The sequence below is a fragment of the Nothoprocta perdicaria genome, unplaced genomic scaffold, assembly GCF_003342845.1.
Source record: "Nothoprocta perdicaria isolate Ctin4 unplaced genomic scaffold, notPer1 scaffold_105, whole genome shotgun sequence".
NCBI classification, from domain to species: domain Eukaryota; kingdom Metazoa; phylum Chordata; class Aves; order Tinamiformes; family Tinamidae; genus Nothoprocta; species Nothoprocta perdicaria.
This window is the reverse complement of record NW_020454150.1, coordinates 1139969-1155427: the sequence shown is the minus strand read 5'-3', so window position 1 is coordinate 1155427 and position 15459 is coordinate 1139969. Positions and strand designations below refer to the sequence as shown.

At 45.3% G+C, this 15459-nt stretch overlaps 1 protein-coding gene across 1 annotated transcript in view; it reads right to left on the bottom strand.

Annotated features, from left to right (window-relative positions):
* COMTD1 (catechol-O-methyltransferase domain containing 1) overlaps positions 1 to 437 on the bottom strand; it is a 5010-nt gene extending 4573 nt beyond the window's left edge. Inside the window, exon 1 of the mRNA XM_026044486.1 lies at positions 293 to 437. Within this exon, the coding sequence (XP_025900271.1) occupies positions 293 to 437 (145 nt within the window). The remainder of the gene's footprint in view (positions 1 to 292) is intronic.
* Between the last annotated feature and the right edge of the window lie 15022 nt (positions 438 to 15459).

Below are 15459 nucleotides of genomic sequence, written 5' to 3'. Positions count from 1 at the left end.
GTGCGGAGGCCGGCGCGGGAAGCGCCTCGGCCGCGGTGCGCCCGCCCCGCGGGTTCCCGCTGCGGAGCTCCGCGCCCCGGCGCTTCCCTGGCGGGGCCGGGCACCGCGGGAGGCTGCTGGGCTGCGTGGCTCGTAGCGGGCAGGAGAGCTGGTCGTGTCGTGGCAGATAAGCGTCTGGCAGTTCGCTTTTAAAACGTGTTTGATTTTTGGAAGGCTGTGAATATTATTAGGGTTTTTTTTCTTTCTCCTTCGTCATAGCTTCATTTTCAGTTTCCTTTTGTTTTTCTTATACACGAGGGCGTTTCGTCCCCTCTTGGAGGAAATGCGTTATCAGGAAGCCGGAACGCGGCAGTTTGCAGCCAAATAAAACAGTCCCGTGGCAGGCAGCCCTTGTAACTGCGGGGCCGTAAATCAGATTTGCGGCTCCGCGGCTCCATCGCGTGCCGGTTCTGTGCAAGTGCAGCGCGACGGGCGGTCCCTGCGGGAAAGGGCCCGGGAATCGCGGACACGTCCTGCCCCCCTCTCCCTTGGCGATCCCGGGGAGCCTCAGGTCTGTGCCATAAAGACAAGTAGGATTGCTGGCAGGCTTTGCGTTAAACCTGCGCGTGGACCTGGCTCTGATTCCTTGCTCTGTGACAGTCACCTGTGGTGACGGTGATAGGAACAGTTCTGCCGTGTCAGTGTCTTAGGCCATACACCATTAAAGGAAGGTGAACCTGAGCTGATAGAACTCCTTGAGTCTTAGAACTGCAAAAGAACTAATGTTCACCAGCTAGAAAGGAGGGAGATACCTGCTCCTCTTTGGGCCATCATGGTTTCCACGTTACCTGGTTCTGTGGTATATCCAGTTCCGGAAGCCTCAGCTGTGCAGCGGTTCCGATGCCTGCTGGCAACATGCCGTGGTTGGTTACTTTAGTGCCTCAGCGTTTTGGTCTATAGCTGCCTATGGCTTGTGCCGTGTCACCTCTGTACTAGCTGTGTCACCTCTGCACTAGCTGGGAGTAGAAACCATGTTCTGTGGCTACGTGGGCCTGGGAAGCAAGCAGTGCTGCTGCCTGTATCCACATGGCCACAGCAGCTGTGCAGCTTCCCCACRAGGTCAGCGGTTTCCTCCATGTTGTGTCCAGTGTTTGTTGCCCTGGAAAGYGCCTGGAGTTCCAAGGACAGGTTGCCAGCACCTCCTTCAAACTGGAGTAAGAGGCGTGATCTCGTCTGTCCAGCAAAGGAATAGGGTGGGAGGATTCAGACTGGACCTCAGGGCACGTGGATCCTCATTTAAGCACTAGCTAATAATCCATCCCATGGCTTCTCAGTCGCTGTGTAACCAATGTCTGTGATTGCCAGTTTTGCGCTCCAGCCTTTTTGACAGGAGCGTTCTTGTACGTGGGAATGTGGCTCAGAAGCCATCTTGCTATCGCCTACCTGGGTAAACTTGTGCTAGAAATGGAACATATTTTAACCTCTCTGTGTCAGTTCCTTGAGCCCAGCCATGTGTTCTGACAGTCTGCGCCTTCCAGGATGTACGTGGTGTTCTGGGTGCTGCTAATGTGCAAAATAAGACATCTTGCTTCGCTCACTGCTGCTCTGTAGAGGAGGAAAATCTGCGTGGGCCACTCGGCTGCTCAATCCTGGGTTGTCTGCACTGGGATTGAAAGCCAAATCTGGCAACATGCGTGCTAAACCATAGACCAAGGTGAATATAGATGGCTCTGTTGAGAGTAATGTTCCCTCTGTGATAGAAAATCATTGCACATCGTAGACACCATGAGGGACTTTGGTGTGGATGAGTTTGAATGGCACAGCTCCCTGGTAACTCTCTCTGTGCAGGTGTTGAAATTATATTGGTTTGCAGCTGGAAGAGTTCAGCAGGGCTGTCGCTCATGACTAAAAGTGTTTCATTGAGGCARATATTGCTGGCATGGGTTCATACATAATAGGTGGTTACTTGTAACCTTGTTACCCACATTGTGAGGATAGCATGAGGTCACCCAGGCTTCTAAAATACACTTGCACAAAATGTTGAGAAGCAAGTAGAGTGGAAGTGCAACACACCTACTTCAATGAATTGGGTGAGAGTATGTTCAGGGTCTCTGCATGCCCTAGAGGAAGAGGAGTCAGTGTTGTCTGGCCTCAAAAACACGAGTATATGATAACTGTCCATTGACAGCACTGGAAGTGTGAGGAGCAGTTAGGTTGTAATCATTAGCATGGTTCTAAGTAACCTAATGTCAAGTTTTTTTTTGGAGGAATCAGAGCAAAAACGTTTTAAGGAGACTTACTGAGGAAGGAGAATGAGGTTTAGAGCTGGTGATGAGAAGCTTATTTAAAATAAAGAGTGCAGAATATGTAAAAGCTGAAAGAAGAGGACCCAAAGCAGCAGAATGCATTTGTTTACTCATATGGCCAGAGTAGTTGCTGAAAATGATCTTAGAGTATTATGAGTGGATGAGATCTGAACAGTACTGGATTTGGGAAAAGAAGTTGCAGAAATCCAAGTGATGAAAGTTTAGACCAAGTTTTTAGGTGTAAAGATGAACAGAAAAAGTCTTTTTGGTTAGAACTGAAACAAAACTTTTTGTATTTGTGCAAATGCATTTGTTTGTCATAGGTGTTGGTCTTATCTGTATTTATTTTATAACTTAGACACTGCATACAATAGTGTATAGTGAAGATCCAGGTGAATCAATCGAAGGTTACATATTTTAGAGGCTTGTRAAGGGAATTGCTGTTTTTATTTCCAACTGTGGTTTCTTTTCCTATTTTATTCCACTCTGATTTGGTCTCATCTTTGCTAGCTCCATGCCTGTTCTCTCTTGAATCTAGCTTACACTTAACTGTCCATTTTGCAGCTCTGTAATGCAGTGTTTGCCATTACCAGTATAACCCCTCTGACCTTAGAGATGCTCATTCCACACCTATCTGCTGTAGCAATTTTTTTGCCATGAGTGTTCATACGTCTTCTCAACTGCAAATCTTGGTACAGTAAGAATGGTGTAATCATTTTTTTATCTGTGATAAATCAAATTGTTCTCCCAAAATTTTCCTCAGATACTTGAAATCAGTAATTTGAAATAAGACTAATAGTTTCCCAAATACTCATCACTGCTTCCAAAGGCATCTGGATTTTTTATCGGACAAACTGTAAGTATCAAAGCTTCCTTTAATACGACTCATTATCCAGCTTGGAGGGTAATCACGAACACAGAGCGCAGACATGAACGACTTGAACCAAGTTGGTTCTGTTGCTTTCTCCCTGCTCAGCTGCCTCTATTGCATTCAGTCTTGTGTGGGAGCCTTTAAAGTATGACTTTCGATAACAGCCTGTAAAGGCTGTGGTACCTTCACATCTATTTCAAGGCTAAAGTATCAACATTTCACATGCGGCTGCTAAGAAAGCTGGTGATTCATGAGCCCATAAGCCTTAAGCCATTAAACTTGCAAACAGCGAATGGTTTAGAAATGGTTTTCAGCTAGAAGCATTTTGACATATTGGTAAATATTTTCAGGTCTTACTGGCTTACAGGCCAACATTTTGAATATATATGACTACTTTTTGCCATCTCATTACAAGACTAGGTTCAACTTTGGACATGCAGGTATCGTGAGGAGAGATAGCTCCTGCCAAGCCGCATAATTCCCAGTGCAAAGTAACTTAATGGCTTCTATGAAAATATCCCAGAAGTATCAAGGACTGTAAAACTCAAATTGAGCTTGACTAGGGGAGGCCTGGTAAAATAGCTCGTTCAATGGCTCGGCTTGACAAACTCAATGATAGAAGCAGTTCGCTTGACAAAGAGGGTTTGTCATTGAGCGCTGTGGTTCACAGGCACTTTGCATTTCTCAAAAAGGTGACAGACTCGTGTGAGTGATCACCTTGAGGTGGTGGCCTGGCCTCACGCTTTGGAAGCATTGCATATACAGTGTGACACGGACGCCTGCCGCTGAGGAATAAAACTCAGTGATAATTTGCTCCTGCAAATGGTCCCCGTATGATGGGAATAGGCACAAATTAGTGGAGTCTGTTGAACTACTTGTAAAGGCTGCTGTGATTCTTGGGATGCTCCAGCTAAGCCTTAAACTGTGTAATAAGTGAAGAAAATGAAGGAGATGTTAATACTTATAACCCTAACACATGTAATCAAGTAAGGGGAGAAGTGACTAAGTCAACCAAGGGTGTGATGACCTCTTCAGCCACACTCTACAATGCCTCTTTTTTTTTTTTTTTTTTTTTTTCCTGATACCTCAAGATATCTACGTTAAAGACCAACAGGTTGTATTTGTTCCATGGCATATACGTGAAAATAAGGTGGAGAGGCAAGCTCGCTTGGAAGTCCAGGGGCTGCTCTTTTCTCTTGAGGACCTTTGTGCTGGTGACTCCAGTGAAGGCAGGAGCAGAGCAGGCACAGCCTGGGGGCTCTTCTGACACCCCAGGAATGTGGCCAGGCTGAAAGGTGCGGGGAGCTGGGCCTAGTGTTGGGAAGGGCAGACGCAAATATGACTGCTCTGCCTGCATCAGAGGAAGAAACACCGGGAAAGCAGGAGGAAATCCGAGTTGCACGTGAGGCCTCCTGTATTCCCCTGTGCCCTCTTCTTTTTAATTAAAAGTCTGCTTGCAGTAATTGCCATGAACAGAACTCATTTTATTCTTTACATACATTCTGAAAACTGGTAATTGTTACAATTTTTATAGTTTTGCTCTGTTAATACTATTCATACTTTTTATTTATTCAGTTTTGTATTACTTTTAGTGTCAATAAAGAACTGTATAGATTTTTACATTCTTTCTTTTCATGCTCTAGGTTCATTCAGCTAAAACATTTTGATTTAAAAAGAAAATAACTAATGTCCTTTTAATATAATAAGTGGAACATTTCTGTTTAAATTCAGGAAGAGCCTTCTAGAAAAATCCCAAACTGGGTAAACTCTGAATTTTTGAGTGCCAACCCTCCCTTTGCTAGGGATACAGCTTCTTCACCATGGTATGTTACAGCTGCATTTTTTCAGCTTCCTTTTAGTGTCTTGAAGATTAGAAGATCCTTCTGCTCCAGGATGCTTGAATCATATTTTTGCTTTTTAATCGAACTTTCTATCCATTTTGTTTTAAAGAAGTCCCTTTCTTTCCTTTCGTTTATAGCCCGGCTGTGACTTCATAAGAATCTCTAACTGAACCATAAACTACCTTGGTAAATATCATTTTTCCTTGCAAGCTATATCTTACTGCAATGACCAAAGTTTTGTCATGTGCTAGATTAAGATGTCTGCCTAAAATCAATACTGCTGAGGTAACAACATTGGTTTCTGCAAGGCTCTCAATTACTTTCTCAGTTGTTTGTCATCGGAAGAATATATGATCAGTTGTTTCCCCTGCAGGCTATAAAACCAGCCTGTTCTCCTTTGATCACTTCTGCATACTTCACTTTTACTCTCCTAAGTGCAGCACAGATTTTTAGAGCCTTGGACCTATGAAGCAGCAAAATGATTCTTCTATAGTCCATTCCCAGTGATAATAGTTCTCCTGTACAAAGCACCATAAATATCCCTGGACAACAGCTGACTCTCTCTGGTTTCATTGCACAGTCAGTGCGGAATCTTCTCCTCAATCTTCCAAGCTCTTTGAAGAAATATCTGAGAGAAATGTATGTCCCTTTAMTTCAGTTTTCTCTTTGCATGTTGCATTCCCTGTTGTTCTCTGCTTCTTTCACAGGTAGTTGCTAACTCTTTATGTTTGTTCATTGGGGTAAAAGGKGCAGCTATAGAATTGCTAGACCTTTCTTCTTCCCCCCTTGTTTTATACCTTTGTGTGTGKGGGGGATGGCGTGTTTTTAAAAGGCAAAGTTGAGGTATTTTTATTTTTGTTCTTGTTCATCTCTTTTATCTGAAATAATTAGACTGTCCTTCCATGATGCCAGCAAAGACGCTGCTAGGCCAAGGGATGCTTGGGATCAGCCTGTTCATTTCATGTCATATTGGGAGCAACGGTAATGGGACAACTAGGCCTGCAGCTGGTTGTGATAAATATTCTCAACTCAAGAAGAGTCAAGTGCTTCTCTAAGTGCAGATATTGAGATAGCGGGCAACTTGCAAAAGGAAAATTGAAGCTGTGGTCCCATCAGATCAGTGAAATGAAGCTGCCCTTACTGCCTCTGGATTTGGACACGTGCTGTTTGTGAGGAAAGAAAGCCATGGTGCAGAGTGAACAGTGAACCTGTTATTTTGGTACAAAAGCTCTGATAAAAAGCATTAGAATTGGGTCTGCTCACCTGTAACGTAGCATCTAGGGGGTGTGTGGGAGAGGAGGTTGCGATGGCTAGTGTGAATATTTGGGTTTCAAGGACATGCAGGATACGTAAGAACCAAAGCCCTGGCAAAGCCTTAGTGACACATTTTACAGTGCAGAGCAATTTTGCGGTTAGAGAGCTGTTATGTTTCCTAACRTGGTATTTGTAGCTTGTTTTAAACAGTAACTATTGTTACCGAGTCCTCGACTGTGGCCCTTAAAACCCCAGATGCCACCCAGCTGGCAGGAACCGTAATGAGCTTTTCCGTGGTCTCCTGGTTTGTTCATCCCGGCGCGAGTGGCCAAGGCCGGCGCRCCTGGGAGCCGGGCCAGGAGTGGGATAGGGATGCAGCTGCTCGCCTGTCTCGCAGCTTTAGGGAACATAGGCAATTACTTGGGGCCATACAGCCTCCCCTGAAATGTCTGTTGGAAAATCAAAGCTGTTCGGCTGCTATCAGGTCTGAGACAGCGTCTCCGGCCAATAGCTCCTTCAGCCTAGCTGCAGTCTCGTTCGTGGTCTGTTTAGCTTCTTGATGTTTATGTGCCCGCAGAATTATTGTATGCCTAAAATAAGGCATGAAACGTGGGCTGGGTGTTTATTGAGCAGTCAGCTTGGAGCTGGAAGGGCCAGCGCTATAATGGACCAAGTGTTGTGTTGTCCCATAACAACCCTAGGAAATGTGAGGCTTGCTGCTCCTTCACRAGTCCATTAATCTTCCGTTGGTTTCTGTATTGACACATCTTTGAAAGTTGCAGTAGTTCTTCTGGTGCTAAAATAAACTTGCAGACCAAAATATTAATCATACTTGAAAGTCTGGCTCTGGTTTTGGGTGTTGAATTGGATCTGTTTCCTGTCTTACAGCTCAGAAGTGGCAACCGGTCTGTTCTTAATGGACAGATGAACTACAGGAAAAATCTACGATGGGCAACTTTGACGTGCTGAAAGAAGTTTTACCTTCTGTTTTCAAGTCATGCCTGTAGAGCAGAGAAGGCTACAAGTCTACAGGGTATAAATATTAGGAAGCAAAAATTTATTTATTTTTATGTGTCCCCTGGCAGATTTTGATAGACTATGGGAATCCAGGAACGCTTTGAAATTCTCTAGAGCCTTGAAAGGTTTAGCTGTACTCAGAGGATGCTGAGAGCTCCTGGTATAAATTAGTATATATAAAAAAAAATTTGCTTAAATGTGTGTGGGGTGCTTCTGAATCCCTGGAAAAGACTGCTGCTTGATGGTTGTTTCAGGGTGAGGCCATGTGTTTTTCTGTTTTATTCTCTAAAATACATCAAACTYGAGCAAAACTGCTCCCTTCCTTTCTCCATGTCCAATAGAATTGCAACCAGGCATTTGTCACTGCTATTCTTCTAAGAGAAACACAGATTTTTGTAGGGCATTGAACCCATGCAGAAGCAAGATGATTCTTCTGTAGCCAGTTCTAAAGACAACAAATAATTTTTGAGTGAAGTGTTTTTAGTATCCACAGCACAAAACAGAACCTGASAGATGTAGGAAGAGTGAAGTAGAAAATCTTGTTTCCTTTTGCTACATTTCCTCTTGTAAGAAGRCATTTAGTTTCCTGCTAAGTCAGTGCAGCGCCTCAGCGTTCGGTTCCTCTAAGATGTCCCCTGAAGCCAAAACTCTGCTTSCAGCATTAGCTGGTGGTGACTGTCACCATGTGCTGCACTGTGCCCAGGGTTCTGCTTTTCTCTCTTTCCGTTTTTCCCCCGTTACCCCTCGCTCTTCTTTCTGAGACTGCAAAAGCCCTTCAGAGTATAGAGTTTGGTTTTCCTTTTGTCTGTTCTAACAGAAAATTGTAGGTGGTTGTAGCCAATTGGAGTGGCCTTATATGCAGTTATGCATTTGCAATTGCTAAGRCAGGTTTAAAGAGAAAACTTTTAAAGAGCTCATAGAGATCCGATTTATCCAGTTGGCTTGCTTAACATGTGTTGTATGAGTGCTTTCTTGCAGGTAGTCATAAGAATTTCATAATTTGAAAGGCAAATCTTTAGTTTTAGGGTTTTCACTGATGGAGTTTCCAGTAAGCGATGAGAATGCTAAGGAGCAAGTGTCCTTTCCCTTTCAGGATGATAACTCTGTGATGCTGCTTCACTCTGAACCTGCTTGGCGGGCGGCTTTCTCTGACATTTGCACATACCTCTGAAGCCTGAATAACAGTTGCTACTATTAGTTTGTTCTTTATTTTTTATACATATGTAGCATATTTTATTCTTGTATAAAGCAGCAGGATCCTGTTTGCATTGTGTGTTTCTGAACTACCTTTTGCTAACCTCCATTATTTCTTCTCTGGAGATGCTTTTGCTGCCCTTGAGGAGGTCAGCGATGCCCATTTCACATCTGCTGCGCTGACAAGCAACCAAATGTACCTTGTGGCTAGGGGCTGGCACTTTGGCAGCGCGGAGCTTCCAGCTCCCACCCTTTCCCAATGAGATGGGATGAATAGCAGAGCTGGGCTGCGTTGCTTGCTGGCATACGGGTTAAGCACATGGGCTGCACATGAGTCTGCTCATCTAAAGTTGTCCCTTCAGATCACTGCCCAGTTTTCTGGCATAGCCTTCTTGGAACAGAGCTTGGCCTGCTCTTCGCCCTTTCTCTTGGCAGACTTCTTTTTTTGTTTGCTTTTTTTTTTTTTCCTCTCTACTGATTTTCTGGTGTGCATCTTGAGCAGTGGCACTGGTGGATGATGGTGAATTGTGGACAAAATGTCGTAGACTCGGAGTGGTGGCAGCGGCAGAGGGCAATGTGTAAAGGGGCAAASTACACCTTAATCCCTGTCTTCACGGGAGGCAGATTTGGGAAGAGGGATTCTCTCTCYCTTTCTCTTCCTTTTTGTTTTCTCTTGTCCTTTTCAGGCATGTGAGAAGGGAATAAGCCAGAGCCATAAAGGCAGGGCCAGGTTGGGGTRGGTAAGTGCCTCCACCTGCTGTAAAATTCAGAGCAGCTTTTACGTCCTTGCCTCCCCTTACCCTCCTCTGGAGAGTCACTCTGCCACTCGGAATAGCTTGCTTGAAAAKGCATTGGAAGCCGTGAGCGTGCCTCGACTGGGGACGTTCTTTGCTGCCTTCCTGCCCTTTTCTGGACCAGAAGAAGCTTCAAGCCCTGACTGATGGTTTCAGTCTTTATGGTGCTTTCGTTGTAGCCCTATGAAAAACAGGGGTAGGTAGAGATGGTTAATGAAAGCACCTGTTCATGTAATTGCCTTTCCATCCTCTTCCCATGTCCTCTGTGTTTGTTTCAGTCCCCTCATTATGTCTCATTTTAAATTAGGGCTGTGATGACTTTTGGGGACAAAACTGCTTTGTGCTCTGTGCACACTTGCTTGCCTTCTGTGACTTTATTCACTTCGTGCGGTCACTGAGTCCTTGATCAGGAAAAAGGCACAAACTATTTCTCTTGCCTAACTCCTGTGCTGGGCCCGTGCACCCACCCAGACCTCGTGTGTGCAGCAGCGCTGGTCGAGACCTTCTGTGACACACAGCAGCAGAGACCAGGGAGGCTGTCACCTCCCTGTCCTTCCCTCCCTTCCTTCTTCACCGGTGGCTCCATCAGCCATCTTGTTTCCAGGGCTGACACTCAYGCGGGGAAGTTGCTCATCTGTTGAGGGGTGGGTGGGTGAGAGGAGAGGGTGATCTCCTGGGGAATGGTGGTGGGACCGACAGCTTTGCCGTCCCTCGCTGTGGGGACGGTGCTGCCGGCAGGACCAAGGCCTGGGCTCCTCGGCGTTTGAGYGCAGTGCAACGCGGGGCTGTGCGAGGGAACAAGAGCAAGGAGCACAAAGGCACCAGTCTCCGTGGACCAGTGTCTTGTTCCTTAAGCAGCTGGAACGTGACGGCAGGGTGTAAAAGGGGTAGCCTGCATATTTCATACTGGCGGGGACTGTAAAAGGGGGCCTGYGGTACAGAATGAGGATCCGCTGTGACAGAGTATTCGCAGCACCTAATGCCTTCATATAAAAGTCCTGTCTCTTCTCGTGACAGCCTGGAGCCTCCCTTTCCTTCCCTGGCTTTCCCGTAACCCCCGTCTAAAGCCTCACATGGGCTGTGTGGGGTGAGGCTGCTTGGTGGGTGCYTAGGTACAGACCCCATGGGTGCTGCTGTGTGCACCTACTGGGTGACCTTTCTTTTCAGTTTTCTGAACTGGCAGTGATCCAGTTACCTCTGCACTGCTCTGTGGCTTGTGCTAAGGTGCTAAGCAAGGACTCGAGTCAGTTATGGCCATCAGCATGTGGTGTTACTTTTCATCAGCGTGTCTCATCAGATGGAGTTATCTCCACCTAACTATCCCTTTTCCAGATACGCTTACTATAGACTGCTTAAGTACTCCTGTCTTTGCAGTTTTATTCACACTAACCACAACATGGAGGGAGTTGTTAAATGTTTTCTGTGCCTCGATGCAGAGGAGGCCTCACTCCACAGCTGAAGGAAGAGACTCTCTTGTTTGGGTTGTCTGTTGGTTCAGTGCTAAGTGCTCTGCTTGTCTGAGGTGTATCAGGGTACCCTGATGGGCAAACTTTGGAGACACAGCAGCTAACTTTGCAGCATTTCATTGCATGCCTCTGTAATGAAGTTAGGCAGCTAAAATTTGATGATAGTCTTTGTCAGTCTCTCTTTGTATGCTGTCTGCTTCCTTGATCTGAAGCATCAGCTGTAGTCTCTGATGGTGTTAGCTCTATCACATCACATCAGTTTGCTTCCTTCTCATGTCTGCTCTGGGAGCATATGCTCAGTTGTGACGCTGATGACTGAAACGGTGCTTCCTCCTTGGGGAAGGAATTACTAGTGCTGTTTTTCCACATCCCTTCTGAACTGGCTAATAAGGCACATTTCTGTTGTGCCGCAGCTCTGCTTTTGATCAGCTTGTGGCAATACCTTATCTCAAATCACAGGCTACTCTGCAGCAAAGCCATTTCCTGGCTCTTTGGCAAGAGGAGATGTTAAGTTTTCACAGTTAATAGTTGTGATGGCTTATGGAGATGGGAACAGCTTATGTCAACTTGTGATGATTCAGCCTGGTTCCTGATCTACCTAAGATCTTTTCTTAATATGGTTCCTTGATACGGTTCCATTCTTCTTCACTGAGTCTTGGGCCATGCACAGCTTAAAATGTGCAGAAAGAACCTGCTTCCAGAACAATTTGACACTTATACTTCAGTATCAGTGAAGAACAATGAAGTGATAGCCCTAGACACCRTTGTTTTCCACTGGAAATTTTCAAGAAGAAACTTCAAATAGATGTCTCATACAGCCGCCATGTGACAGCGGCAGTGTGCTTGTTCTTAGGACAGTCACTTTCTTGCAAGCTTTAGCAAATGAAAGAGCTCATGGTGCATCCCAGCAGCTTGTTCAGAACCGGCTGGCACCCCCTTCAATGTGGTCCCACTTCTCACGTGTGAGGACCATGGTGGCCTGCAGGTAGCCAGAAGGGCAGGTGCGTAATGGAGGATCTGGAAGCCGAGTTTCTCCAGGATGGACATGGTGAGCAGTTGGTCAGTGCTCGGCACAGTGTGAATCTCTCCCAGGTCACTGCCCTCGGCAGAGCTGACACGTTTCCCCGCGCTAGGCTGCCCTGTGTTGAGTRGAGATCTGCAGGCATCTGTAGAACCAATATCTCAAACCTTTGCTGACAAAACACCTCAGGGAGTGGGAAGATGGATTGGGCTGGGGGTGATTTATAAGTGTTAAATTATCAAGTTACACACATAATAGGAAACTATAAACTACAAAACACATTTTGTATGTTGGGAAAAGTGAAGCTAGCCTGAATATGAAGGAATAAAMGCTGTCTGTATTGTGTAGCGTTTAAAACACTATTAGAATATATGAAAATCAGTACGTTACCTGTCAGCCAAGAGTTGCTGATTCCCATATGAGGCAGGATACTACAGGTCACTCAGCTTTAAACTTGAAAACCAGACATCATCGTTATTTTGAATTGTAACTTGGGAGAGCAGTCGGCTTGCAAAGGCTGAATCACTGAAGCAAATATTAGTTTGTCAGCAGAAATGTGCAAAAGYTTTTTGGGAACTCGGAGTGGCATCCTGCAGGGATCTAGCAGGATGCAAGGAGGAGCCAGGCATRGAGGCAGGCAAAGACCTGAACTGTCCTCATGGTTTTAAATCCCAGTAAGAAAAAGGTGTCCTTGAAGATCATATGAGAAACTTACAGTAAAGTTAAGTGCAGATCTAAAAGCTGGGCTCTCTGTTTCTTTCTTTGCTTTCTGAAAATCTCTGTTACTGACACTTCAATTCCATGTTCTCTAAGCCTTCCAGAGTCAGGCAGTTTCTCAGGAAGAGTCAGAGTTTATAAATTGTCACACAACATCAGTGTTCTAGGTCTCCTTATTTGCTTAAAATCCATATATATATATATCACATATATACATGCACACACACACGCACACATATAATTTGCTTCAAATCCTTACAGCTAAGTCTCCTTATTCTCTAGGTTTGTGACCGACTCATAACTAGAGCCACCTTTTTCTTTTCATGAACTATGGGGAAAAATTGAATAAGCTACAAAGGAGAAAGGGAATATTCTTTAAGTAAGAAAGCAACAGCCAGGCAAATCCCAGCTGCAAAGAGGATGCTCAGCCATTGCCAGAAACATTCCAGTCTCTAATTGAAAAGCATCTAGTCTACAGCCAAGCTGGCTCTGGAGGAAAGCGGAAAATGTTTGATCTCAGCTGTGTTACCACCTGTATCACGCCAGGGAAGTTAAATGCACTGAAAGAGCTCCACCTACCATTGATTTTATTTCTGCAAATGAAGAATGGGCTGATAAATAGCTGAGGAAATGAAGTAGCAGTGGGTAAGTGGGCACCCTACCATAATCTCTCTTTTTCTGTCTGGAGCTGCTAACCCTGGCACTATTAAGAGATGCTACTTTGCAGTAATGGCAGTGCAATGAAAGTGAGTCATGGGCCAGGTCCTGCCATCTGAGGTAATGTGATGGAAATCTGAGATACGGTAAAATCATTTAGAAGCAGGAGAAAAATCCATTGCTTTGAGGGCTTCAGCACTTGCTATTATGTTCCTTCCCTCCCCATGCTAGTGTTCATTTCCAGGAGACGTCCTTACATTGAAATGGCTTGGAGGAGGCAGAGACGAGGCAGTGCCGCGCTGGCCTGCAGGGTGAAGCCTGCTACACCCGAGCCATTGTGCAAAGCAGGATGCCCATTGCTGAAACSGGCACGAAAGGGCATCAAAACATCATCTATGGAAACCCCTGGAGAGAGACACAAGAGAAGCCTTTGGCCCCTTTGGCTGAGCACAGAGACAGTGTCCCAAGGTGTTACTTGAACGCGCTTTTGTGTCTTGGGGTGCCAGCTATGGGCCGGTGTTCTTGAGTTAATTCCCTGGGGTCTCTCACTGCAAACACTGTAGAGAGTTACCTRAGCCATGAGAGAGAGATGAAAAGAAAACCGAAGAGACAGAAACAGCTAGCCTAGCATGTGGCAATTAAGAGCATAAAATAATGAATGAGTGGCATTAGTTTAAATTGAGTTAATCAGATTGGGCTGTTCAATGGGATACTAAAATCTACAAGAATCAATAACCGCAGAACTTTTGTGTATCAGCTCAGATGATGTATCCTGACTGACTAGTGCATGTAATCGGTCATTGTCTAAGGCGCTTGGCACCAAGATAAAAAGAAGCAAGTGAAATGAGAGGAATAACAGCTCCAAACCCTTAACCGTAGATGGAATGGAGCTGGAGTGTAATTGAGTTGTTGCCAGGTATGTGAGCTGGCCCAGCAGGGTCTCTGTGCACAGATGGTTAAAGCTGCTTCCCTGGGCGATTTGGGAGGACTGGGGAAAGGCTGCAAATGGGCTGGTTGAAAACATCSTGTCAAAGCAGTGCGACACCAGGTAATGGGCTCCTCAATAAAACGTAATTTTTCATTAGAAATGTAATTGTGAAATACCATACCACACGCTGGAAAGCCTGCTACAAAAGGAGGAGAGAGATGAGGCCGGGAAGACTCATTTTAAAACGACTSCAAAAAGCAGCTAGGACATAATACTAACAAGGCCACTCCTATAGTTTTTATCTTGCATTATTTTCAATTGTGCTAGCACCTGGATTTTGTAGAGGCCAGCGTTTGGGTTAAACATCTCCAATTGTTATTTCTGCCATGAAATGCAGGTAATGAGCGTCCAGCTTTTCTGAATTTAATATCTTTGGACCTCTCAGAAATCTCCGACTAAGCCCTTAGTGTCTGCTCTTTTCTTGCAGGCATCTTGAAGATATTTGGGTTTATCTGTGATGTGACCCTGAAGAGGTTAAAKGGACAAGTTCATAATTACTGTCATTTTGCCTGAATAATTCCAAAGTGACTATGTTTAATTTTTCCATAGTTTCTGTTCAAATCAAGCTGGCTTGAAGGAAKTGATGAAGGATGCCTTGGCGGGCAAAGGCAACTTATCCTGCACAAGAGTACTTTATTGTACACATCTATCAAAGAAATAACTGGCGTCCCAAAATGACACATGCTTTTCTCTGCCAATAAAGGCTCTGACTTGCCATGTCGGATTTGCTATATTATAGCAATGATTGCAGTATAACAACCTTGATGGATAAAACGTCATCCAACCTTTGGACTTGGACTTCTAGGTCATGAGTTTAAAACTGGAGACTGTTCATACCAAGTTACGCTTCCATCTTGGTCATCTAACCCTCTGCTTTTGCTGTTCTGCGTCGCTAGTGCCTGAATCCCCGTGTGCTGCAGAAGTTGCATTGCCTGCTTACTGTACACATGGCGCTCTTTTCTCTGATTTGCCTCGTTGGCTTTGCACTTTTGCTTGCACTCCTCTTCCCCTCTAATAGTTCCTATCTAGCGTTAACCAGAGCGCGCGTAAAATCCATCTCCGAGTAGGAGCGTTTGAACTTGATGGCGAGCGAATGACTGACAAGGCGCGAGGGTTTTTGTGTCAAGGCAGTGACCTGTCACTTGTTGGAAGAGCTGCTCGGCTCAGTGCTGTGCTTGCCTGAAAGCCGCCTGAGTGAAGAGCGTGCCAGATTCACCAAGGGATGGGATGCTGCCCRGTGCCTAGTGGCACCGCTGGGGACACTTGGATGTTAATGAGGAAGGGAGCGCTTTCCGCTGTGGAAATCGTGTTTCCGAAGGTTACCGGGTGCTTTATTAAGTCTACACTACGTAGA